Source organism: Furipterus horrens, unplaced genomic scaffold, assembly GCF_987537825.1.
Source record: "Furipterus horrens unplaced genomic scaffold, mFurHor1.1.pri manual_scaffold_9, whole genome shotgun sequence".
NCBI lineage: Eukaryota > Metazoa > Chordata > Mammalia > Chiroptera > Furipteridae > Furipterus > Furipterus horrens.
Genome location: NW_028327179.1, coordinates 56,075,295 through 56,100,923, shown reverse-complemented (window position 1 = coordinate 56,100,923; position 25,629 = coordinate 56,075,295). Strand labels below are relative to the sequence as shown.

At 39.9% G+C, this 25,629-nt stretch overlaps 1 protein-coding gene across 2 annotated transcripts in view; it reads right to left on the bottom strand.

Moving 5' to 3' along the window:
• Positions 1-1,920: 1,920 nt before the first annotated feature.
• Positions 1,921-25,629, bottom strand: part of EPDR1 (ependymin related 1) — a 42,219-nt gene continuing 18,510 nt past the window's right edge. The window contains exons 2-4 of one of the 2 annotated variants that reach the window (XM_090287369.1): positions 4,675-4,883; positions 3,355-3,547; positions 1,921-3,088 (exon numbers count right to left, since the gene is read on the bottom strand). In XM_090287369.1, the coding sequence (XP_090143495.1) occupies positions 3,079-3,088; positions 3,355-3,547; positions 4,675-4,883 (412 nt within the window). In that variant the 3' untranslated portion in view covers positions 1,921-3,078. Of the gene's footprint in view, positions 3,089-3,248; positions 3,548-4,674; positions 4,884-25,629 lie in introns of those variants that run through there. The other variant, XM_090287368.1, reaches the window with a different exon arrangement.

Sequence of the window (25,629 nt, the reverse complement as noted above, 5' to 3'; positions counted from 1 at the left end):
AAAGTTAAATTTGTCTTTTAAAGAGATGTTTATTTCCAAGGCCTTTAAATCTCATAAATTTATTCACAGAATTGGCTGAGGAGGATCATTCTCTCCTCCAACTGAAGTCATTTCAACTCAACAAGAAGGGCAAGGACGCCATTCCTGCATTTGAGGTGCTTTCCACAGATAAAGACAGGAGCTACAAACTTAAAAAACTGGAAAACACCCTCATGAATTACAGGTGAGTATACAGACAAAGTGATTTAAAATAACAGAGGGGACATTGAACAGGAAGACTTTGTAAAGAAAATCCAGCAAGAAGTGAGTGTTGAGTTTTCAGATGGTATGGAATTTATTTAGCTTGGTAAGAAATTAAGTGTACTTCATATGAAATTTCCTTAGAGAACCAAACTTTTTGGCTTTTAAAAATATTTAAATAATTTTAAAATGTGAACACAATTTTAAGAAAAGCAGCATTATCTCAATTAGCAAAGTTTTGTCTAAGGAAATCACCCTGATAATAGAGCAACTGAGGGCCGAAAGGCTAGGCCCCTTTGACTCTCCATGGGTCAGTGGGAAAGAGGGAAGGATAGCTCTGTCCAAGGACTGTGCCTGCAGAGTTGAAGGCAAAGGATAGCTAACACTTCAGCACCTGCATGGATCCTGGCAACTTGCTTGGAAGAGGTGGAACTTAAGTGAGTTTTTGTAACATAAAAGCTGAGACACATAAGGCAGGGTACCTGCAAAGTGGCACCCACTCCTAGATCAGGCCCATTGTCAGGAATACCATGGCTGCAGTTGAGACACAGGATACTCCACTTTATTAATAGGGTAAGCCTCTGCCCTATTTAAGAGTGCTTCTATTTCTGACGACAGTGGCCACTAGAGAGTTTTACATAAGATTGGTGACTAAGGAAACCTTCCTGCCACCCAAGCATGACATGGGCCTCACTTCTCAGGCTCTGTGGCAATTGGGAAAGAAGGGCAGTGCCAAGTGCTGAGGCTGAAAAAGGAACCTGGAATCTGATGGAAATGGCCTTGACACCATACTAAGGAGAGTCCGCTTCACTTCAAGACAGTGGAAAACCATGGGAGCAGGGCACCATCAGGTGTGTACTGAGGTCCCACCAGAATTAAAATCCTCCTAGAAGGGGGGCTTTTTATTCATTTCTGTGAAATGGCTTAACTACTAAAACAGGCTGACTGAAAAACAAAAGGCTGTACACTTTATATGTTCTTGAATACAACAAAAAGAGTTCCTTTCCTTTCTCCTTTGAGTAGGAGAAAGTGTGAATAGGGGTGGGCACAGCAAAGATCCACAGCTAAGGGGGATGTGCATTCTGGAGAGCAGCAGGGTCATCCTGTGGGTGGAGAAATAAGAAGTAGGGAAAACCCTGTTAAAGGTTCTGTCAGACTGGCCTACCTTGAAGGAAGGTCACTGTGAAAGCCCCCATCCGTGCATGCCTCAGCTGGGCTTCACTCTGCTCTGTAACTCTAAGAACCAGCATGGGCACTAAAAGATAACAGGGTTTGGTATTGGCTTATGACTGACTTAATGAGCAGAGGACAGCTTCTAAAAGAAAAGACCAGGATAAAGGACAGAGGGTGTGAAAGTCTTGCAAATCTAGTGATGCTAACATCCTGGACCTGAATGATGGCTGAGGGGATGAACAAGAGGCATCAGCTCTAAGAACTATTTTGATAGGACTCAGGACACTGATTGTCTGTGAGAACTAAAGGAGAAAAATGGGTCAAGAATGACTCTAACACTTCTGACCCAGGCAACTGGAATTTAAGCAGAAAAGAGCAAGTTTTGAGAGAGGATAATGAATTTGGTTTAGATCACATGAAGAACTTAATTAATTAAAGAGTTTTAACCCCCTTATAACAAAGATAACATATTTATTACAAAAGCAAATATACTAAGGAACACTGAAATACAATAAAATTTGTTTATTGAAATAATACAGACAGTAATACAGATTGTTGTCAACACAACATAGATGTCAAACATTTCTCCCAGGAATATATAATAGATATATGGGCAGAAGAAACACAATAATTGAATAACCTGGAATAATTAACTTTATTACTGGGAGCCTCTGTAGAAATCAGCAAACCAAACCCCATTAACAGATGAGGAAACTAAGAACTAAAGAGGCTGGCATTCTCCACTCTACAAATTTTTAGGGCACTGAACATGTGCCAGGCACTTACTTGGTGCTGGGCATTTAAAAGTAAACACAGTTCCTACACTGAAGGAGCTTCTAACCAAGCTAGTGTGTGATAGTGTCCAGTAAGCAGGAAAGTAACACACAGCCTAAATAAGTAATGTGAAAATAGCATGCTTAAGCTGCAAGGTGCTCCCAATCCAGGTTTGGGAGATGTTCCCTGAAGGTCTTGTGTGAGCTGACCTACAAAGGATGAGCAGAAATCAGGTAGACAAAGAGGTTGTGCCCCAGCAAGGCCAAGGTGAGGGAAAGCGTGGGGCATTTAGTTAGTCAAAGGCAATAAAGTATAGGGAAATTCAAGTCCTGGATTTTGGAGACAATAGTCCTCCAACTCCAAGTTCAGTGCTATTTTCAGAAGATTACCTGTCTCTATAGGTCTCTTGAAAAGTATGTGATGATTCAGCACAAGCATCAATACACTTGCACAGAAAAAAAGGACACATGCATGGCTCATGCTTATCCAACGACAGACATTAAGATTTTCAAACTCTCTTGTTTAAAATGTCCCTTTAGAGGAATAATTACTTTGTATTATAGCCTTTCATTTCCTTCCAAAATGTTTATATCAATTGGCTCATGCCATAAACTCTTAAGTTTGTAAGAGATTTTAAGGCACCATATTTTTCAGTAGCCTAGGGAGCATGGAGTGGGGTCAGTGGGGAGCAATCAACTCCCTGGTGGAGGCAATAAAAACGTTCATTATCTGCAGAGAACTTAAAAATAGCAAAACGGACCAAAACTGTTCTGCTTTTTATTATCACCATGTGCCAGAAATCTGATGGTTCTTGGAAATGTCAGTAAACATTCTTCTCTGCCCAGGCAAACTGCTCCCGCTGATCCTCAGCCCCATGTAAGCCTCTGCACTTCATAGACACCTGCACATGGAGAAAGCACAGCACCCAGATAGGCTACACAAAGTCCCATGTTCATCTCTCCAGTTCATATTAACCACAGGGCCTCCATCCTATTCTCTCTTGTAAACCTAAATTGAGTAATTAACAGCGTATATACAAAAAACAACAACAACAAAAAAATCAATGTGTATCTCCAAAGATTCTCATCTCTCGTCTCAAATCCATTTTGAGCTAAGGCCACCGGTGTCTGTTGCCCAGTGCTGTCACTCCTGAATTCTCAGGCTTACCAGGAACAGTCCTCACTCATCCTCTCCAGCCGGGCGCTCTGGCATGTGCTTGGGGGAACAAACACCGAGGGGTCTGCAATGCCCAGGTGTATGTCGAAAAATCGTGTGGACATTACTACACTGTAATTTTTGGTGAAGGTTTCCTGGACAGGATAACAATCCTTTACTGTATAAATGCCAATCCAGGTTTCATCTGTAAGAGGAAGGGAAGTTGAATTTTTAATATAGAAAAAAGGCAAATTGCCTGTACATTTCATTATGGTAAACAACACATAAAGTTTAACATTTTAACCATTTCTAAGTACAATTCTTTGGCATTAAGTACATTCACATGGCTGTGTAACTATCACCACTACCCTCTCCAAAACTTTTCCATCTTCCCCAGTTGAAACTCAGTGCCCATTAAATGCTAACCCCCCTAGCCCCTAGTAGCTACCATTTTCTTTCTGTCTTTATGAACTTGACTACTAGGTACTTCATATTAATGGAATTATACAGTATTTATCCTTTAGTGACTGGCTTATTTCACTTAGCATCATGTCCTCAAAGTTCATCCATGTTGTATTACATGTCAGAGTTTCCTTCTTTTCTAATGCTGAATATATTCCATTATATGAATATACCACATTTTGTTTATCCATTCATCTGCTGATGGACACCTGGGTTGTTTCTACTTTCTGATGATTATAAATAATTCTGCTGTAAACATATATGTTCAAATATCTGAGTCTTTGCTTTCAATTATTTTAAGTATATGATCAGAAGTGGAACTGGTGGTTCATATGGTAATGCTGTGTTGTTGTCTTTTTGCCAGCTGTCATGTTGTTTCCCATAGTGTTTTTGACAGTCTTGGGATAAGGCATTGGCAATGGAGCAGACAGAGCTTCACATCTATGTATAAAAGCAGTTGCTAAAAATGCTGGCAGTAAATTTGGTCACTCTGACATTAGGAAGTAATGCGGGGAAGGAAAAAGAGGAACCCAATTCTAATGTGTGCCTTAGATAAACTCTTTCCATGTCACTGGTGTAGGGAGGGGGGTGAGGGGAATCATTAAATGTCAGAATCAAGTTTAAGTCCATAAGAGTTAATGTGACAGAAAGATACAGGTGGTACTAGAAGGCTGAGGTGTTTCAAATATGATGCTTACTTAGATCTTGGTTCTACACAACTAGTAAAATATATGTGGGGACTTCAATGGGAGTTAAACAATTCAACTATGCTTATAAATTTCCCTACCAACTACCTTCCTCAATAGACTTAAACATTTTTCCCATGATGCTTTCTGAGGTGTAACCCTCTCATATTTTTTGAACCCTTACATGATCTAGCTGACTTTCGATCAGACCACTCCTGAACAGTGATCTGCTCCTGGGGCCCCCCTATGGAGTACTGGTCCTCAAAAGTGGAGTTCTGAGGAATGTCAAGAGGGTCCCAGGAGTCTGTCAGGGTGATCTTGGAGCACTGCTTGGTGGCTTGTTCAATCTGAAACATCACTCCTTCTTTATAGAGCAAAATATATTCAAATAATCTGAAAGACAGAGAAAAAGAGAATAGTTCAGGACTTTAAGTGACACCCATTGTGGCTTTTATCAGCACAAAGGCCAAAGCCTTTGATACAAATTACTCTTACAATAGAAAATAGCCTGTAGGCAATCATTTGCTTATAAACACTGGACATATAAACAATCTGAATATAAAATACAACTCAGAGCTCATAACTGAATATTCACTGAACAATTACCTGTCAAGCATCATATGACAGACTCTGTGCTTAAGATACAAACATGAGGAAGACCTGATTCTGGATTAACAGATATTTATGACCTATCTTTAGACACAGAGACACAAGAAGATTTAACCATTGACTTGGTTGAGTTCTCCTACTATCACTAAGTCGAGGAATTATATACAGTGAATGTGTAACAATAAGAATCCATAGAGGATGGACCAGGCACCTCAGCCCCATAGTCCAGACTGTCAGTCATGAATAAAGAAAGGGCTTTGGTGAGGAGACACAGCAGCACTGAGAATGGGCACCCCTCACCTACTGGGAGGAGGCTGAGATAAGCAAGGACAAAAGCTGAGGGGACCCCGAAGTGAATGGCTACCCATGCACATTGTCTGCATGCTCTCTGCCTCATCTCTCATGCCCACATGCACACCCTATTCCCAGGCTGTGCTGGGAGTCAGCAAACGACCTGCGATCACCTTACACAGTGTTCTCAACCTTATGGTGTCATTCTGAAAGCTAAGCAATCTTGGATGAAGCCCACTGAGTTTCTTTTTTTTTCTTTATTTTAAATAACTTTTTATTTTTTAATTATAGTTGACATACAATATTATATTAGTTTCAGGTATACAACCCTGTGATTAGATATTATATAACATACTAAGTGATCAGTCTGATAAATCTCACATCCATCTGACACCATACATATATTATTAACTATATTAAGTCTGCTGTACTTTACATCCCCATGACTATTCTGTAACTACCAATTTGTACTTTTTCACCCATCCTCCAACATCACACCTGTCTGGTAACCATTAGAATGTTTTCTGTGTCTATTAAACTGTTTCTGTTCTGCTTATTTATTTTGATTTTTAGATTCCACACAAATGAAATCATATGCCTGCTGAGTTTCTATGCATTTGACTGTCAATCCAAAACTCAGAATGAGGTTGCAGCCCTGACTTCAAAAAGTAAAATTGCAGCCCCTGAGAGCAGCAGAGCCTGAAGGAGTGGCTTTTCATTAGCAAATAAAGATAGCTGACACAAATTATCTATGGTATGTGAGACTCACTGCACTACACAGCCTTCATGGAGGATGCCTGCTCACCATCCCAAGTCTGAGCTTAAAAATATTTTCTTCAAGAAAAGGTATTATAAGTGATCACTGTCTATATGGTTAAACAGTATTACAGCATCTGTTTTGTACAAACTGGTATAAGAATATATATGTGACCTCATTTTATATAATCATATATATATCGTCGGCAGCCGTCCGTCTCGAGAGACGATGGTGTAGCTTCTTAAGAGTCTATCTGCACCGCCGAGAATGGCTGTGCAGTCCGACTCGGGAGTGACACGGTATCTGTCTCCTCCCGTGTTGAATCGACATCTTGCGATGAAGCTACAGAGCCTGGGCAGGGTGATATGGAGGGTCTGCTGTTGCCCATGCAGCAGACCCCCCCTCTCTTCGCAGCTGAAGGATCCAAGGGAAAGACGGAGTCAATACAACTTGGCTTCAGGTGCGCCGCAGGAGTTGCCGGTGTTGACTACAACGTCAAACCGCCTTAGGGACTCCGGCTCCGGATTTTCTGTCGGGGTTTACTCCCTTAGCCTTTCCCCTGAAGAGGTATGCCGCAAGGCAGCGGAGGTTTTTTGGAGTCAGAGTTTTCCTTCTCTGAATCATATATATATAATCACATATATATACATATATATGTATGTGTGTGTGTGTGTGTATATATATATATATATATATATATATATATATATATATATATATATATCCTGCTTATTCCAGAAAATCTTTGAAATTGCTTACAAGGGTAAAACTCGAGCACAGCCCTTTAGAAGTGAGAGTGTATGTAGACTGAAAAGTGAGTGTTCATTTTATGCCATATTGCTCAAAAATGGGTCAGTCTCTTACAATACACACCCAGGGTTCACATCAAACTATAAGTCCTTTGGAGGAATTTGGGGTTATATTGTCACTGGTTTCTCATTAGGTCCCTGGTACTTCAGAGTCTGAACATTCATGGAAGGAGTACAAAAACGTCATCGACTTCAGAGCACAGTCCATTCGTAAACATGGGAATTTTTGTGCATACAAGAATTCTGTTCCACAGCCCTTTTAATGACAGCAGGCCCCCACAAAATGCCTGTATTTTTGGCCCTCAGGGGTAGTCTTCGTTATTCTCCTCCTCATCAGTGTCATACTCTTGTGTTTTCCAAGTTTAAGATGTTTATCCTAGAAAGTCATTCCTAGCATTTGCTGAAACTTCAGTTGTGTGCTTCTCAAACTACCCTGGTTGCCCCTTGGAAGATATACAGTCATGTTCAGGAGAGGGGGTTCCTTCTTGAGAATAGCCAGCAGCCCCTAAGCCCATAAGACCACAGAAGTGAGGGCCTGGAATCATAGTTTGTGTACATGACTTGGTCACACTCAGCAGAGCTTGCTGAACCAGAGGCAGACACCTGACCTCCCTCAGAGATGTGTAATTGTGACAGAAGTTCTGCAAGTCTGTCTCTTCATGTGACTGGATATGGCATATGTAAACACAGAAGTTGTGGGAGGCTATTTTTCAACATACGAACTGAATAAGAGCAACGAATGAAGAAGAAAGAAGCAAGAGCAAGCTGGGATTCCAACAGCTGTTCAGTTCCTAGATTCATTTCTTTTCTGAAGCCCAGTGCCTGGATATCCCCTTGCAAAAAAGCTATGATAAGTTTCCTTTGTTCTAATAAACTTTCCATTTTCTGCTTGGAACTTTTTTTTGGCCCCAATTTTTCCTCCTTTGCCCCTCTCCACCCCATACTACCTTTGCCTCCAGCAATCCTCCCCTTAGTTCATGCCCGTGGATCGTGCATGTAAGTACTTTGGCTTCTCCTTTTCCTATACTATTCCAGACATCCCCCTGTCTATTTTGTTCCTACCAATTATGCTTCTTAATCCCTTCCCCATTTCCTTTTTCTGCTTGGAACTTTTATGTGACTCATAAGCAGGACTCATTTATAATATAGTTGAAGGCTCCACTGTCCCACCTAGAGTCCCAACAGTTCTGGGAGAAGCACAGCATGACCCACTGCAGAACCAAGGGCCACCAACACATGGTCAGTCACCTGCCAAGAAAGGGAAGGTGACAGCAGGAGAGAAATGGCCAACTTTACTGTTTTCAGGAGGCCAGCTTTGCCTATACCAAAAAGTACTATTTAATTTTTAAATGAAAATTGTAGACTTAAAACAATCATTACAAATGTTAACATTTGTTAACTCTGGGTGGTCTGAACATAGGTATTTGTTATATTGTTCTCTGTTCTTTTCTGTTTTCCAAAGAAAATATTTTTAATGAGTGCATAGTCTGATATTGAGCTATGTCAACAGTATCTTAAGTATAACAGAAAGTATTCTAATTAAAGAAACAAAATAAAATTTGATTTTCAAAATACCATGTGCACATAAATGTGAGTACTGCTCTGCACAAAGTTTTGGAAAATATTTTCATGATGCTATAGTGGCTTGTATGTTTATGTGAACATATGCACAATTAAGTTTCAGGTTCTCCATTGCAAATAGGTTACAGGGTCTGGGTCCCAACGGAGCCAAAAGGTCAAAATGCAGAGGTCAGCCAGGGTTGAAATGAGTCATCAGCCTGGGATGCTGTGTGGGTAATAACTGTGGACCCAAAGAACTGACCAACTTCAACAGAAACTGATTCTGGGAGGTGAGATCAAAGCCTGGCTCTGAAGGAAACTGTCACAAACTATACCCATGGGGTGCAATCAAGCAAGGTGAGATGCTGGAATAGAAGTGGGGGACAAGGCAGGCAGGCCAGCCCTGGGTCAACAACAGCACGCAAACCACTCCTTGCTGGCCAGATACCACTGTAAATATGGTTCCTACCACTTACTTAACTCCCAAAAAACCTAACCTTTTTTGCACTTGGGGGAGGTAAATTGAGTTAAATTTATACATTAATATAGAAAGTATGGACATCTTTATGATGTTGAGTCATTCTATCATCCCCAAAAAAATCTCTTTTGATTTTTTCAAATATTATTTTGTGTCTTTGTATATTTCAAGAGTGTTTAATTTTTCCTACACAGATTTTGTACATTTCCTTCAAATTTATTCCTAAGTAGTTTAGCTTTTGTTGCTGCTGTTACTGTTTGAAATAAAACCTTCTCTTCCACTGTAGTTTCTAGTAGATTATTGTTTGTAAATATTCATTTTTCAGGTTAATTTGTATACTACTACCTTACTAAATTATGTTATTGTTTGAATTTGTTTTATTTTTTATGTCTTTCATGTTTTTCAAGTATACTGCATCCATTTCAATCAAAGAGATAGTTTTTCTCTTTTTATAATTCTTGCACCTCTATTATTTTATCTCTCTGCTCATATTGGCCAATAAATACAACACAATATCAAACAAAATAGAGATAATGCATCTCCTTGCCTTCTTCCTGGGTTTAGTGGGGGAAAGGCTATGGTTTCAATATTAAATAAATTAAGGACTGTACAGATCTCATTATATTAAGGAAGCATCCATCAATTGCCACTGAATGCTTTGTATCAAAAATGTTTATTAAATTTTATCAACTGGGGTCTCGGTCTCTCTCTCTCTCTCTCTCTCTCGCTTGCTCTCGCTCGCTCGCTCTCTCACATCCCCTTCATTCGGCTTGGTGAAGGGGCCTTCTCCATGCAGATTTAAAAAGCTGAGTTCTCGGACTTCCGGCCAAGATGGAGGCTTAGACGGACACGCTAGGTCTCCCTCTACAACTAGAGAGGAATACAACTACTTCAAAACAAAGGATAACTAGAAATTCCAGAAAATAAAACTACACGGAAGTCCAACATATGAAGTTATAAACCAGCGGTGCCATTTGGGCAGGTAAGAGTTAAAGAGGGCAGTGCTGTTTGCGGTCGCACCTGGACAATGGTGGACTGCGAGGAATCCCGGATCCGTCAAGCCCCTGGCGGTGCGCGACCCGGCGAGGAATCCCGGCTGCGGCCAAGCCCCTGCCGGTGCGCGACTCCGGCGCTGGGGAGAGCGGCCGCCGCATCGCCTTGAACAGTGAGGCCCAGGGGGGCGGGAGGACGGATCCCGGTCTCCTAGCTGAATAACTGTGTGAATCCATCTTGGACCCCCGCCCTCAAAGAAAGCACCACAGGGCTGCGAAATAGGTCGCAGACAGGCAGGCGCCGGCCGGTCGCTGATTTGTGACGCGTACACAGGCACTGCCCCCGACAGCCAGCCCAAGAAAACAAAACGCATCTGTCAAAATGAGGCAGACAACTATAGAAATCCCGGTGATACAACTCACCAGACAGCAGATAGAGAACCTGACAGATGAACAGATAAGAAACCTGTCAGAGGCTCAGTTCTGGGCCATTGTTAACAGATGGCTTACAGAATTCACAAAAGAGCAGGAAAAAGATATGAAAGAAGTGAAAAACTTTCATAACGAAAGGAACAAAACCGCATACGAGACAGAAGGAAAGGAAATAAAATCCAGAGTTCATTTCAACAAACTGGAATATGGAGAAGGAACAAGCAGTCAACCAATGCAGCGAGAGGAAATGGGAAGCAACAATGAAAGGATCAGAAACCTCTGGGACAGCTATAAAAGGCCCAACATAAGAATCATTGGTTTGCCAGAGAATGAGGAAGATGAACTAGAACTTGAAAAATTGAGTGAAAATATAATAAAGGAGAACTTCCCAGACTTGGGGAAGGGAATAGACTTGCAGGTCCAGGAAGCAAGGAGAGTTCCCAAGAGACTGGACCCAGGGAGAACCACTCCAAGACACATTATAATCAAAATGTCAAAAATTAAAGATAAAGAGAGAATCTTAAAAGCAGCAAGAGAGAAGAAAAGAATTATGTACAAAGGGGTCCCAATTAGACTATCAGCTGACTTCTCAAGGGAGACCCTGCAGGCAAGAAGGGACTGGCAAGAAATATTCAAAGTAATGAAAATCCAAAACCTACAACCACGAATACTCTACCCAGCGAAATTGTCATTCAGAATAGAAGGACAGAGAAAGTGTTTCCAGGACAAAATAAAACTGAAAGAGTTCATTAGATCCAAACCACTGTTATATGAGATGTTAAAGGGACTGGTTTAAAAAAAAAACAGAAGCTAGGGAGATGAAACAAAGGCAAACTAAATAGGCAACGAGAGTGGAAAAGGAACTGTGGGTACGGGAAGCATATTGGGGGGAGGTCAACAGGGAGGGGGAATGGGGAAAGGGAGGGAGATGATATAGGAATTGGGGATCAAGGTAGGAGGGAATGGAATAGACGGAGAGAGGTTGGGAGGAACTGTATGCACAACTAATGGACATAATCTAAAAGGGGGGGACAACTGGAGGGAGGGGGGCCACCGGGTGGAGGGGAGCAGAGGGAAGGGAAATTGGCACAAATGTAATATTTTAATCAATAAAACACATTAAATCTGAAAAAAAAAAAAAAAAAAAAGAAAGCTGAGTTCTCCATGTGGTTTTGAGAGGGCTCTCCAGGCTGCTTTAAGAGGCTCTCGTCATGCAGTTTTGAGAAGGAGAGGAGATCCACGTGGTTTGCAGGAAGAAGGCACTTTACAAGGAGGCTAAGAATTCACGTGGTTCTGCATTGAGAGCTGGAGGGCACCACAGCACAGAAAGGACCTCCCCAATCATATTTGAGTGATTGGCAGCTACTGGTAAAGATGAACTGTGCCTAGGAAGTAGGGAAATGGTGTTTCTGACTTTTCTAAGGCTGGCCTGGTTTGGTAGGGGAAGGCAGAACTATGTGTTTGTGGATATTTTAAAGAACATAAGACTCAACAGCAGAAATCCACAAATAATCTAAATCTATTTAACTGTTAAACAGTTCTTTTTCTTTTCACTGAAAAAAAAAATTATCAACTGGATTTCTGGAGACTAAGAGCTGATCACATATTTATTTTCATAGATGTTCTTGGATTCTTTAAAATGAAATTATCCTTGCATTCCTGAAAAAAGCCTCACTTGATCATAATGTATTCTTTTTTTTATGTGCTGCTAGATTCAATTTGGTATTTGGAAATTTTTAATCAATGATTATTTTAATTTTCTTAAATAAGATTGTTTTACAATAATTTTACTAAATTCACATTTCTCCATCTATGTGAGATTAATTATTCTTAATATTAACAATATTAACAATCTTTTTGCCTGTATTTACAACAAAATGGAAAATTTATAAGTTGACACTGTTTGATCAAAGGAAATTCCCATTTTACATTTTATAAAATAATACTGTTTCCTAAAAAAAACACACTGTGATTTTTAACTGGATATAGAGCTTCACTAATTTCCTTCCATTACAAAAGATACTAAAAGCTTACCTTACTATTATAAGGCAGGAGAAAACTGTTTTTAATTTAAATTTTTTTCAGTTACAGTAGACATACAATATTATATTAGTTTCAAATGTACACCACAGTAATTAGACATTATATAACTTATTAAGTGATTATCCCAATAAATCCTGTACCCATCTGATATTATACATAGTTATTAGAATATTATTGACTATATTCTCTATGTACCTTATATCTCCATGACTGTTCTATAACAACTAACTGTACTTCTTAATCTCTTCACCTTTTTCACCATTCCACCAAACCCCTTCCCATCTGGCAACCATCAAAATATTCTCTGGACCACACCAAAAGGGGCAGCATTCCCAGTTGCACATCAAACCTTGAAGCCCACGGTCCCAGCACCAGGGAAAATAAAGCCTCATTACCTCTGACTATGTAGACCAGTGGGGGTTGGGGTGGAGGCAGAAACTGCCAGTCTCAACAGAGTCCGCTTGTTTAAAGGGTCTCCACTCTCCTAGAACATCCGCAGACCCACCCACTCTGGGAACGATGGCCAGAGCAGCAGGTAGAGGGGCACCAGTCTGGTGCAGAAGTGGGAGAGGTGCCCGGAAAAGGGGCGAGTGCTGGGCAGGTGGCATTGTAGCCTCTCGGACCCCTCCCCCACATACAGCACCACGACGTGGTGAAACAGGTCGCCCTGTACTGATGAATCCCTAAGGCTCCGCCCCTTACAACATAACAGGAGGAACAGCGCTACCTTGGATGCAGAGGCAAACAAACACAGGAGCCTGTCAGAATGAGGAGACAGAGAAGTATGACCCAAAAGGGGAAATGGATCAAGGATCCAGAAGGGGAACTAAGTGACGAGGAGATAGCCAGCCTAACAAATGAGGAGATAAATGACCTAACAGACATAGAATTCAAAACACTGGTGATAAAGATGCTCACAGGCTCGACAGTTATGCCTGATTATGGCAAACGCATAAGAGAAGAAGTGAAGGCTATGCTAAGTGAAACAAAGAAAAATCCACACAAAGCCAACAGTGAAGGGAAAAAAAATGGGGTTCAAATCAATGATTTGGAACATAAGAAAGAAAGAAAAGAACAGTCAACCAGTGCAGAATAAGGAAGCAAGAATTGGAAAAAAGGAGGAAAACTTCCCAAATTTTGCAAAGGAGATGGACATACAGGTCCGGGAAGCATGGAGGGTCCTGTGAGAGCTGGACCCAGAGATGACTACACCAGGATGCATCATGATTGAGATTCCAAAGGTGAAAGATAAATACAGAGTCCTGGGGGGGAGGGGGAGCAAGAGAGAGGCAGGTAGTTGCCTACAAAGCGGTGCCTATAGGACTATCAGCTGATTTCTCAAAAGACACTTTTCAGGCAGGAAGGGACTGGCAAGCAGTATTCAATGTGATAAAAAGCAACCTACAACCAAGATTACTCTATCCAGCAAAGAATAGAATGGAAGGGCAGATGGAGTGCTTCCCAGACAAGGTGAAGCTAAAGGAGTTCTTCATCACCAAGCTGTTATTATATAAAATGTCAGAGGGACTTATTTAATAAAAAGATCAAAATTAGGAACAATAAAATGACAACAAACTCACAACTATCAACAACGGAATCTAAAAAATAAAAACAAAATCCACCTAAGCAAACCAAAATAGGAACAGAATCATAGGTATGGGGATCATTTGGAGGGTTATCAGCTGGGAGGGGGGAGGCAGAGAAATGGGAAAATGGTGCAGGGACTAAGAAGCATAATTGGTTGGTACAAAATAGACAGGGGGAAGTTAAGAATAGTGTAGGAAATGGTGAAGCAAAGAACTTATATGCAAGATCTATGGACATGAACTAAGGGGGGGTAGGATTGTTGGAGGGAAGGGGGATATTGGGCAGAGGGGAGCAAAGGGAAAAATACTGTAACTACTGTAACAACATAGTCAATAAAATATACTTAGAAAAAGAACCAGAAAGAAATGAATACAATTTTTGAACTGAAGAACACAGTAGAATCAATCAAAAGCAGGCTAAGCAAAGCAGAGGATCGGATCAGTGAGTTAGAGGGCAATGTAGAAAAAAATTCCCAGACAATACAACAAAATGAAAAAAGATTTAAAAAGAATGAAGAGGGTTTAACAGAACTGCAGGACAACATGAAATGAAACAATATCGATATCATAGGGATAAAAGAAGGTGAAGAAGAGGTGAATGGGACAGAAAACCTGATTGAAAAAGGAATGACAGAAAATTTTCCTAACTTGATGAGAAAAAAAGTCATGCAAATCCAGGAAGCACAGAAGGTCCCAATGAAGATGAACCCAAGAAGGCCCACTCCAAGGCACATCATAATTTAAATGGTAACATTCAAAGACAAAGAGAGAATCCTAAAGTCAGCAAGAGAAAAACAGCAAATAACATACAAGGCAGCTCCAATAAGACTATCAATGGATTTCTCTACAGAAACACTATAGTCAGAAGGAAATAGCAAAAAATATTTCAAATGATGAAAAACAACCAAGATTACTCTACCCAGCAAGGCTCTCTTTCAAAATTGAAGGTGAAATAAGGAGTTTCCCAGACAAGGGAAGACTAAAAGAATACATCTCCACCAAACCAGTATTGCAAGAGATGCTAATGGGTATGCTGTAAAAAAAAAGAAAAAAGAGAGAGGGAGAGGAGCACGGGTACAAAGACAAATGAATAAATACCTGTCAATAATAACCTTAAGTGTAAATGGATTTAAAGCTCCAATAAAAAGATTAAGGGTAGCAGAATGGATATGAAAACATGACCGACATATATGCTGTCTACAAGAAACACACCTCAAAAAGGTAGATTTACAAAAACTGAAAGTGAAGGGATGGAAAAAAGTATTCCAAGCAAGTGGAAATGAAAAAAAGCTGGGGTAGCAATACTTACATCAGACAAAACAAATTTCACACAAAGACCATAAAAAGAGACAAAGAAGGACATTTTATAATACTTAAAGGAACAATCCATCAAGAAGATATAACCCTGGTAAACCTATATGCACCCAACATAGGAGCACCCAAATATATAAGGATAATATTGGAAGATAAAAGAAGGATATCAACAACAACACACTCACAGTAGGGAACTTTAACACTCCATTGTCAGCAATGGACAGATCTTTGAAGCAAAGAAACACCAAGGATATACATGCATTAAACAACACACTAAACCATATGGACTTAACTGATATATATATAGAACTTTTTACCCCAAAGAAGCAAAATACACATTCTTTTCAAGTGCACATGGAACATTTTCAAAGACAGACCACATGGTAGAACACAAAACAAGCCACAACAAATTAAAAAAAAACTGAAATTATATCAAGCATCTTCTCAGATCACAATGCCTTGAAACTAGAAATCAGCCTCAAGGAAAACACTCAAAGACATTCAAACTCATGGACAATGAATAACATGGTATTAAATAATAAATGGGTTAGCAATGACATCAAGGAAGAAATCAAGAAGTTTCTGGAAACAAAAAATAATGAACACAGAACAGCCCAAAACCTATAGGACAAAGCAAAAGCAGTCCTGAGAGGAAAGTTCATAGATACAAGCATATGTAAAAGGCATAGAAGAATCACAAATAAAAAATCTAACCCTACAGCTTCAAGAACTAGAATAATAACAACAAACAAAGTCCAGAGCAAGTAGAAGGAAGGAACTCATCAAGAAAAGAGTAGAATTAAATGACATAGAGGCCAAACAAACAATTCAAAACATCAACAAAGTAGGAGCTGGTTCTTTGATAAGATAAACAAAATCGACAAGCCTTTAGCCAGGCTCATCAAGAACAAAAGATAGAGGATGCAAATAAACAAAAGCAGAAATGAAAGAGGAGCAATTACAACTGATATCACAGGAATACAAAGGACTGTAAGAAATTATTAGAAACAACTGTACGGTAAGAAACTTGACAACTTAGATAAAATGGACAAATTTCTAGAAACATATTTTCTTCCATAACTGAATCAAGAAAAACAAAAAAGCCTAAACAGACTGATAACAAAGAGTGAAACTGAAAAAGTAATTAAAAAACTCCCAGCACACAAATGCCCTGGACGGCTTCACAGGCAAATTTTACAAAACATTTAGGAAAAAACTAATGCCTACCCTTCTCAAACTATTCCAAAAAATTCAAGAATAGAGAAAACTCCCAAACTCTTTCTCCGAAGCCTGTATTATCCTAATTCCAAAACCAGATAGAGACACAACAAAAAAGAAAAGTACAGGCCAATATCACTGATGAACATAGATGCCAAATTCCTCAACAAAATATTGGCAAACTGGATCCAGCAACACATTAAAAAGAGCATACATCATGATCAAGTGGGATTCATCCCAGGGATACAAGGATGGTTTAGTATTTGCAAATTAATAAGCTTAATACACCACATAAACAAAATGAAAGACAATAATCACATGATCATATCCATAGATGCTGAAAAAACATTTGATAAAGTACAACACCCATTTATGGTGAAAACACTCAGCAAACTGAAAAGAAAGGGAGAATACCTCAATATACTAAAGGCCATATGTGAGAAACCTGAAGCCAACATCATACTCAATGGACAAAAACTGAAAGCATTCCCCCTGAGATCGGGAACAAGACAAGGATATCCACTCTCTCCACTCCTATTCAACATAGTATTGGAAGTTCTAGCCAAAGCAATCAGACAAGAAAAAGAAACAAAAGGCCTCTAAATTGGAAAAGAGGAAGTAAAACTGACATTATTTGCAGATGACATGATAGTGTACATAGAAAACCCAACAGACTCCACGAAAAAAAGTACTCGACAAAATAAATGAATTTGGCAAAATAGCAGGGTACAAAGTCAATATTCAGAACTCAAAGGCATTTCTGTACACCAACAATAAAAAAATCAGAGATAGAAACTAGAAAAAAAATCTCATTTACATATAGCAACATGACAAATAAAGTACCTAGGTATAAACTTAAACAAAGAAATAAAAAACCTATACTCAGAAAACTACATAACACTGAAGAAAGAAATTAAGGAAGATACAAATAAATGGAAGCATATACCATGTTCATGAATGGGAAGAATCAACATCATTAAAATGTCCATACTACCCAAAGCAATTTATAGATTCAATGCAATCCCTATTAAAATACCAGTGACATATTTCACTGACCTAGAACAAATACTCCATAAATTCATATGGAACCAAAAAAGACCCCAAATAGCAAAAGCAATCTTGAGAGAGAAGAACACAGTAGGAGGAATCACAATATCTTACATCAAACTATTCTACAAAGCCACTATAATCAAAACAGCCTGGTATGGCATAAGAACAGACATTTAGATCAATGGAACATAATAGAGTCCAGAAATAAACCCAGGTCTATATGGTCAACTAATATTCTACAAAGAGGGAAGGAAGATAAAATGGAGTGAAAAGATCCTCTTCAACAAATGATACTGGGAGAACTGGACAGGGACCTCCAAAAAAATGAAACTAGACTACCAACTTACACCACAAACCAGAATAAATTCAAGATGGATCAAAGACTTAAATGTAAGCTGTGACACCATAAAAGTCCTAGAGGAAAACATAGGCAGGAAAATATCAGATACCCTAAGTAGCAATATTTTCACCAGTACATCTCCTAAGGCAAGGGAAATAAAGGAAAAAAATAAACAAATTGTACTACATCAAACTAAAGAGTTTCTGCTCAGCAAAAGAAAACATTAGCAAGATGAAAAGGGAACCAACCATATGGGAAAACATATTTACCAATGATACCTGAGACAAGGGATTGATCTTCAAAATACATAAAGAACTTACACATCTCAACACCAAGAAGAAAGACAGCTCAATTAAAAAATAGGCAAATGACCTGAACAAACACTTATCCAAGGAGAAAATACAGTGGGTTAATAGGCATATGAAAGAATGCTCTACTTCATGAGCCAGCAGAGAGATGCAAATAAAAACCACAATGAGATACCACTTTACACCAGTCAGATGGCCATCATCAGCAAATCAACGAACAAGTGCTGGTGAGAATGCGGAGAAAAGGGAACCCTACTGCACTGTTGGTGGGAATGCAGCCACTATGGAAAACAGTATGGAACTTCCTCAAAAAACTGAAAATGAAACTGCCTTTTGAACTAGCAATTCTTCTGTTAGGATTATACCCAAAGAATTCTGAAACCCGAATTCAAAAGAACTTACGTATCCCTATGTTCATAGCAGTGATATTTACAATAGCCAAGTGCTGGAAACAGCCTAAGTGCCCATCTGTAGATGAGTGGATCAAAAAACTGTGGTACATTTACACAATGGAATACTATGCAGCAGAAAGAAGGAACTCCTGTCATTTGCGACAAGTTGGATGGAACTATAGAGAATTATGCTTAGTGAAATAAGCCAGGCAATTAAAGAAAAATACCATATAATATCACCTAATTCAGGAGACTAATGAACAATACAAACAATACAAACAAATGAACAAATTTGAACCAGAGGCATGTAAACAAGAAACAAAATAACAGTTACTAGTGTGGAGGGAGTGAGGGAGAGAAGGAGGGTAAGGAAAGGAAGGAACTAGTATAAATAACTCATGGACATGAACAATGAGGTGGAGATTGACTGTGGAGAAGGGGTGGGCTGGGTGGTGGGGGGAGCAATAGAGGAAAAAGTGGGACAACTGTAATAGAAAAACAATAAAAATAAATTTAAAAAAATATTTTCTGTATCTGAATTTGTTTCTGTTCTGCTTGTTTATTTTGTTTTTTAGATTCAATTGTTGAAAGATATGTATGTATTGGCAGTTTATTGTTCATATTCATATTTTTATCTTTTTTTCCCCCTCTTCTTCTTAAAGATCCTTTAAATTTAATGTAATACTGGTTTGGTGGTGACAAACTCCTTTATCTTTTCTTATCTGGGAAGTTCTTTGTGCTTTGATTTTAAGTGATAACTTGCTGGGTAGAATAATCTTGGTTGTTCATCTTTGCTTTTCCATCACTTTGAACATTTCTTGCCAATACATCTGGCCTGTAAAGTTTCTGTTAAGAAATCAGTTGACAGTGTCATGAGACTCCCTAGTAGAAAACTAACTGCTTTTCTCTCACTTCTTTTAAGGTTCTCTCTTCATATATAACCTTTTGCATTTTCGTTATGATGTGTCTTGACATGGGCCTTTTGGGGTTTATCTTGTTTGGGACTCTCTGCACTTCCTGTATTTGTAGGACTATCTATTTTTCCAGATTAGGGAATTTTTCCATCATTATTTTTTCACATAGGTTTTCAATTCTCTCTCTTCTCCGTCCAGCACATCCATGCTGCAAATGTTGGTATGCTTGAACTTGTCCCAGAGGTGCCTTACACTATCATAAATTTTTGGATTCTATTTTCTTTTTGCTGTTCTAATGGGTCTTTTTTGCGTCCTTATATTTCAAATCACTGATCTGATTTTTGGCTTCATTTACTCTACTGTTGGTTAATTGTTCTTCATTTCAGCTCTGGTTGGTGAGGTTCAGTTGGTTGGAACATTGTCCCCTAAATTGAAAGGTCACAGGTTCAATTTCCAGTCAGGACACATGCCTAGGTTACAGGTTCAGTCTCAGGTCAGGGTGCATACAAGAGGCAACCAATTGACATTTCTCACATTAATGTTTCTCTCCCTTCTTTCCCTTCTCTCTAAAAAAAATATAAATAAGCATGTCCTTAGGTGAAGATTAAAAAATTATTCTTCATTTAAGTTAGTGTATCCTTCATTTCTGACTGGTGCTTTTTAATGGTTTCCATGTCCTTTTTATGCTGTTGAAGTTCTCACTATGTTCATTGAGCAGTATTGCTTGTATCCATTTTGTCTGTTTTTCTGGAGTTCCATTTTATTCTTTTATTTGGGACATGTTTCTTTCTCTCTTCATTTTGGCAGCCTCCCTCTGTTTGTTTCTATGTATTTGGTAGAGCTTCTACAACTCCCTGGCTTGGTAGAGTGGCCTCATGCCGTAGGTGTTCTGTAGGGCTCACAGGCACAGCCTCTCGGATCACCCAAGCTGGCCACTTCAGGTGTGCCCCAACCCAGTGTGGATTGTGTACACTCTCCTAGTGTATTTGAACCTTGATTGCTGTTGTTACATCAATGGGAGTGATTTACCCCCAGGCCAATCAGCTGCAGTAACTGGCAGCAACTACTGTGGAGGATGAGCTGTGCCGGGGCCCACCCCTCACAGAGCAGGACTTGCTTCAGCAGAGCTCGGGTGAATTCTGAGTCCACTCCATGTCATTGTAGAAGTGATGATGTTTCAATCTGATCTAAAGCTATCCACCACGTGTGCTGGCTCTGGGACCTCCAAGGAAGTGCAGACCAAGGTCAGCTTCCTCCTGTGTTTTGCTCAGAGCCACCTGGCATGAGTTAGAAAGTGATTTGCAGATAGCTGCTACTTGTGCCAGTCTTGGAGGTGCCCAGGTGAGGCCAAGATGCAGAACAAGTCTGGATGCTGCTAGTGCAGGGCCTGGGGCCACGTAGCAAGAAGTATGGGGCATCCTGAAGCCAGATACTGCTTATTCAGGAGATTTTAGGATAGTGTGAAGCATGAACCTAGACATGCCATTCATATGGAAAATCTATTGGAAACAGTTTGGTTGAGCCAGCAAGTAGGGTATAGCAGAGTCTCAGGGAATCACCAGGGTGGGGCAAAGAGTGTGAGCCAGATGGATGGGTACTCAGATATTGTGCTTGCCTGCTAACTCTGTGGGTAGGGTCTCAGAAAAAGAACAATGGCCTCTGGCAGCATTTCTGTATGGCTGAACGCTTCCCCTCCAACTCTTACTCTGATGCCAGATAATTCAGTTCCTCCTCATATGTCCCTGGTTACTTTTGAGATGCTGCCCCAGCACTGGAGTTCAGAAGGAGTGAGTCTGCGTATGTTCATGCAGGGCCCTTTAAGAGGAAATGCCTGGAACTTCAGAATCCCTCTGTCTCACTCAGCCACAATCCCCACTAGTTTTTATAGCCTGAAGTTATGGGGACTTCTATTTCCAGCCCTGGAACCCTAGGCTGAGGAGCTTCATGTGGGGCTGGGACTCCTCACTCTTCAGAGGGGACCTCTGCCACTGAGATATTTCTTCCAATTTTTATCTCCCACACATGAGTATGGGACCAGCTGCTTCCAAGTCTTCAGCCCTCCTACCAGTCTTGATGTGGCTTCTTCTTTAAATCCCTCGTTATAGGACTTCTATTCAGCTAGATTTCCAGTGGTTCTGAATGATGGTTGTTCTGTAATTTAGATGTAATTTTGATGTGGTTGTGGGAAGATGCAAGTACCACATTTATCTACAACTCCATCCTGACCTGAAGTCAGGGAGAAAACTTTGATGTATAGTTTTTCTATTTCAGGATAAGATTTATAATGTGAAAAGCACTGTAAAGAAGCTTAGGGCAAGGAGTCAAGGTTCCCAGTCAGCCACTAGTGGGCTATTTGATCACAATTTTAATCTATTTCTCAAATGTAAAGAGAGACTAAAATTTTTAAGGTCATCACATTATTATGAAGATGATTTGAGATAATGGATGTAAAATTGTTATATAAACGCAAGGATGTATAACTTTGTAGGAAAGTCTGGTTATAGTTTTATTTACTATACTCAGTTAATGTTTAACAAGGAAACTACTCCCTTAACCTGTATACCTAACACTGGATCTACTATGTAACAAAGAAGGATTAAGTCATCCAGGTGAAATGGAGAGATAAGGAGAGAACATTCCTGAGTGCTATAGTGGATTCTCTTGTAAAAGACCCAGCAGGCATTCCCACCCCTTTTCCCTCACCTGTCTCTCAGTATAGAGGCTAAGAAAGTATGCACATATACTCATTTTCTTAGTCTCCTTTGGAGCTAGGGGTATATGTCATTCTGGCACTGGACATCTAAAGGAAACATGATGACATGTGGGGAGAGGAAATCCTCTGGAAAATTCTCTTCAGTCAAAAGAACAGAGGAATAAAGATGTGGTACATATATGCAATGGAATACTATTCAGTCATAAAAAATGATGAAATATTGCCATTTGTGACAACAAGGATGGATCTTGCTAAGTAAAATAAGTCAGACATAAAGGGAGCAGAACTGTATAATTCTATTCATGTGTGCAATACAAAACAGAAAGCAACAAAATAACAAACAAAACAAACAGACAAACTCATAGAATGGTGAAGGGAAGTGGAGGGGGACAAAGAGGGTAAAATGTGTCAAATGGTGATTAAAGGAGATTAGACTTTGGGTGGTGAACATAAAATGGAGTGTACATATGTACTATAAAATTGTATACCTGAACATTATGTAATATTATTAACCAATGTTATCTTAATAAGCTTAATTAAAAATTTTTAAATTTAAAAAATTCAGTGCAAAAAATAAAAAAGAAACATAAAGAGGAGAGTCTCTGTCCTATTTCCTCCTCTTCCTTTATTTCTTGTCTTTGAACATAGTTGGGTAAGGACATGTGTTTGGGGTGGAGGCAGCCAACTTTAAGCAATGAAGTAACAAGTCAACATGTCATCTTGCAGCTAAGAGCCAACATTCTAAGAATGGCAGAGTAGATGAATGGAGAAGAACCTGGGGCCTTGATGAAACTGTTGAGTCAAACCTAGGAACATGTATCACCAGAATCTTGACGTAAAAACCAAACATCCTCATAGTTTAAGCCTCTGGTAGTCAGATTTGCTGCAGCTGAGAGCACCTTAAATAAGTAAAAAACACTTCTTTATAAGATATTACCTGTGGGGTTCCTTATAATAAATCTACAAGTCTATGAGAGTCTTTGCTTCCAGAATGAGCAGGGCCCAAGAATTTGGCTAATCCTAGAATCTAAAACACCAGAGTCTAATCTGGGCACAGATGACCCTGAACAGCTACTGCATTTACAGCCAAGAGGCATTTGTTTTTCTGACCTGAATTAGGGTAGTCAGAAAACAAAACAAAAACAAAAAAGCTAACAACAGTCAAAGAAGAAAATTCATCTAAGGACTGGAAAATTCAGCTGACTGACATGTTATTAACATTTTTCTCTCTTTTTAAAAAAAATTTATTTATTTATTTTTAGAGAGAGGACAAGGGAGGGAGAAAGAGAAGGAGAGAAACATAAGTGTGTGGTTGCCTCTTGTGTGCCCCCAACTGGGAACTTGGCCTTCAACCCAGGCATGTGCCCTGACTGGGAATCGAACCTGCAATGCTTTGGTTCACAGTCCGGCGCTCAATACACTGAGTGACACCAGCCCAGACTCTCCTTTATATATATATATATATATATATATATATATATATGCTTTATTGATTATGCTGTTACAGTTGTCCCAATTTCTTCTCCCTCTGTTCCCTTCCACCCAGTGACTCCCTTCCTCCAGTTGCCCCCCCCTTAGTCCATGCTCATTGGTTGTGCATATAGTTCTTCTCAACATTTTCCTGTCTACTCCACTCCCTCCTACTATGCTTCTTAATTCCTGTACCATCTCCTTCCCTTTCCCTTCTTCCCCCTCCCTCCTGACCTCCTCCCATAATGTTCCCCATACCTATAATTTTGTTCCCACTCTTGTTGCCTACTTAGTTTGCCTTTGTTTCAGTTCCCTAGCTTCTGTTGTTGGTTGTTGTGATATAGTTTTCATTTTAATGTTCATAAGTTTTGATCCTCTTTCTCCTAAACAAGTCCCTTTAACATTTCATGTAACAGTGGTTTGGATCTGATGAACTCCTTCAGTTTTAGTTTGTCCTGGAAGCACTTTCTCTGCCCTTCTATTCTGAATGACAGCTTCGCTGGATAGAGTAATCATCATTGTAGGTTTTTGCTTTTAATTACTTTGAATATTTCTTGCCAGTCCATTTTTGCCAGCAGAGTTTCTTTTGAGAAATCAGCTGATAGTCTTATTGGGACCCCTTTGTATGTAATTCTCTTCTTCTCTCTTGCTGCTTTTAAGATTTTCTCTTTGTCCTTAATTTTTGACATTTTGATTATAATGTGTCTTGGAGTGGTTCTCCCTGGGTCCAGTTTTCTTGGAACTCTCTGTGCTTCCTGGACCTGTAAGTCTATTTCCTTCCACAAGTTAGGGAAGTTCTGCTTCATTATGTTTTCACATAATTTTTCAATTTCTAGTTCTTCTTCTTCACCTTCTGGCAACCCTATGATTTGGACATTGGCCTGCTTATAGCTGTCCCATAGGTTTCTGAGCCTCTGCTCATTTTCTTCACTTTTCGTTTCCTCTTTCTGCACTGGTTGACTGTTTATTCCTTCCCTATGTTCCAATTTGTTGATTTGATCCCTAGTTTTCTTTCCCTCACCACTAGTTTTGTATGTGTTTTTGTTCTTTTCAGCAGGACTAGCCTTCATTCCTTCTCCATCTTGTTTAGGATCTGCTGTTAGGTCTCTAAACATTTTTATAACCAAAGCTCTGAACTGTGCCTCAGAAAGATTTCCTATCTGCTGCTTCGCTAGATTAGATATTTGCTGTCTGGTCAGCTGTGTCACCGCGATCTCTATCTTGATCTGTGCCATCCTGACCATTTTGTGTTTACCTTTGCTTCCTGGGTGGGGCTGTCACACCTCCTACGCTATAGGGGGCAGAGACCCATGCACTTGTCACAAACGGGCGACCCTTCTCACCATGCTGTGGTGTTTTCTATGGGGGTGGGGGTCCAAGATGGATTCCTGCCATTCGCCCTCTGCTGAGAGATTGGGAGCCTCCTCCTCTGTCCCCATCCCCTACGGGCCTCACAGTCCAAGGCAATGGGGGTCTGCCTTCCCCAGCGTTGGAATCGCAAGCTAATGGGTTTTGTCTGCAGCCAGGGGTGCTCCCCAGGCACTTCTCACCTCCCCTTAAATATGCGTGTCTGTGCTTACCGCTGTCCCACTGCTGCTGCTGCCACCAGCATAGCTTGACCTCTCCACCCTGGCTCACGCCTCCTACCTGTCCGGACGAGCACCACTTCTTTATAACTTCATACATTGGATTTCTATTTATTTTCTGGAACTTCTGGTTATTTCTGGTTTTGCGGTAGTTGTATTCCTTCTTAGTTGTGCTGGGAGACAGAGCATGTCAGTCTAGACCTCCATCTTGGCCAGAAGTCTCCTCTCCTTTTTTTTTTCTTTTTTAACAAATGAGAAAATATTGTTGCAGCTGCAT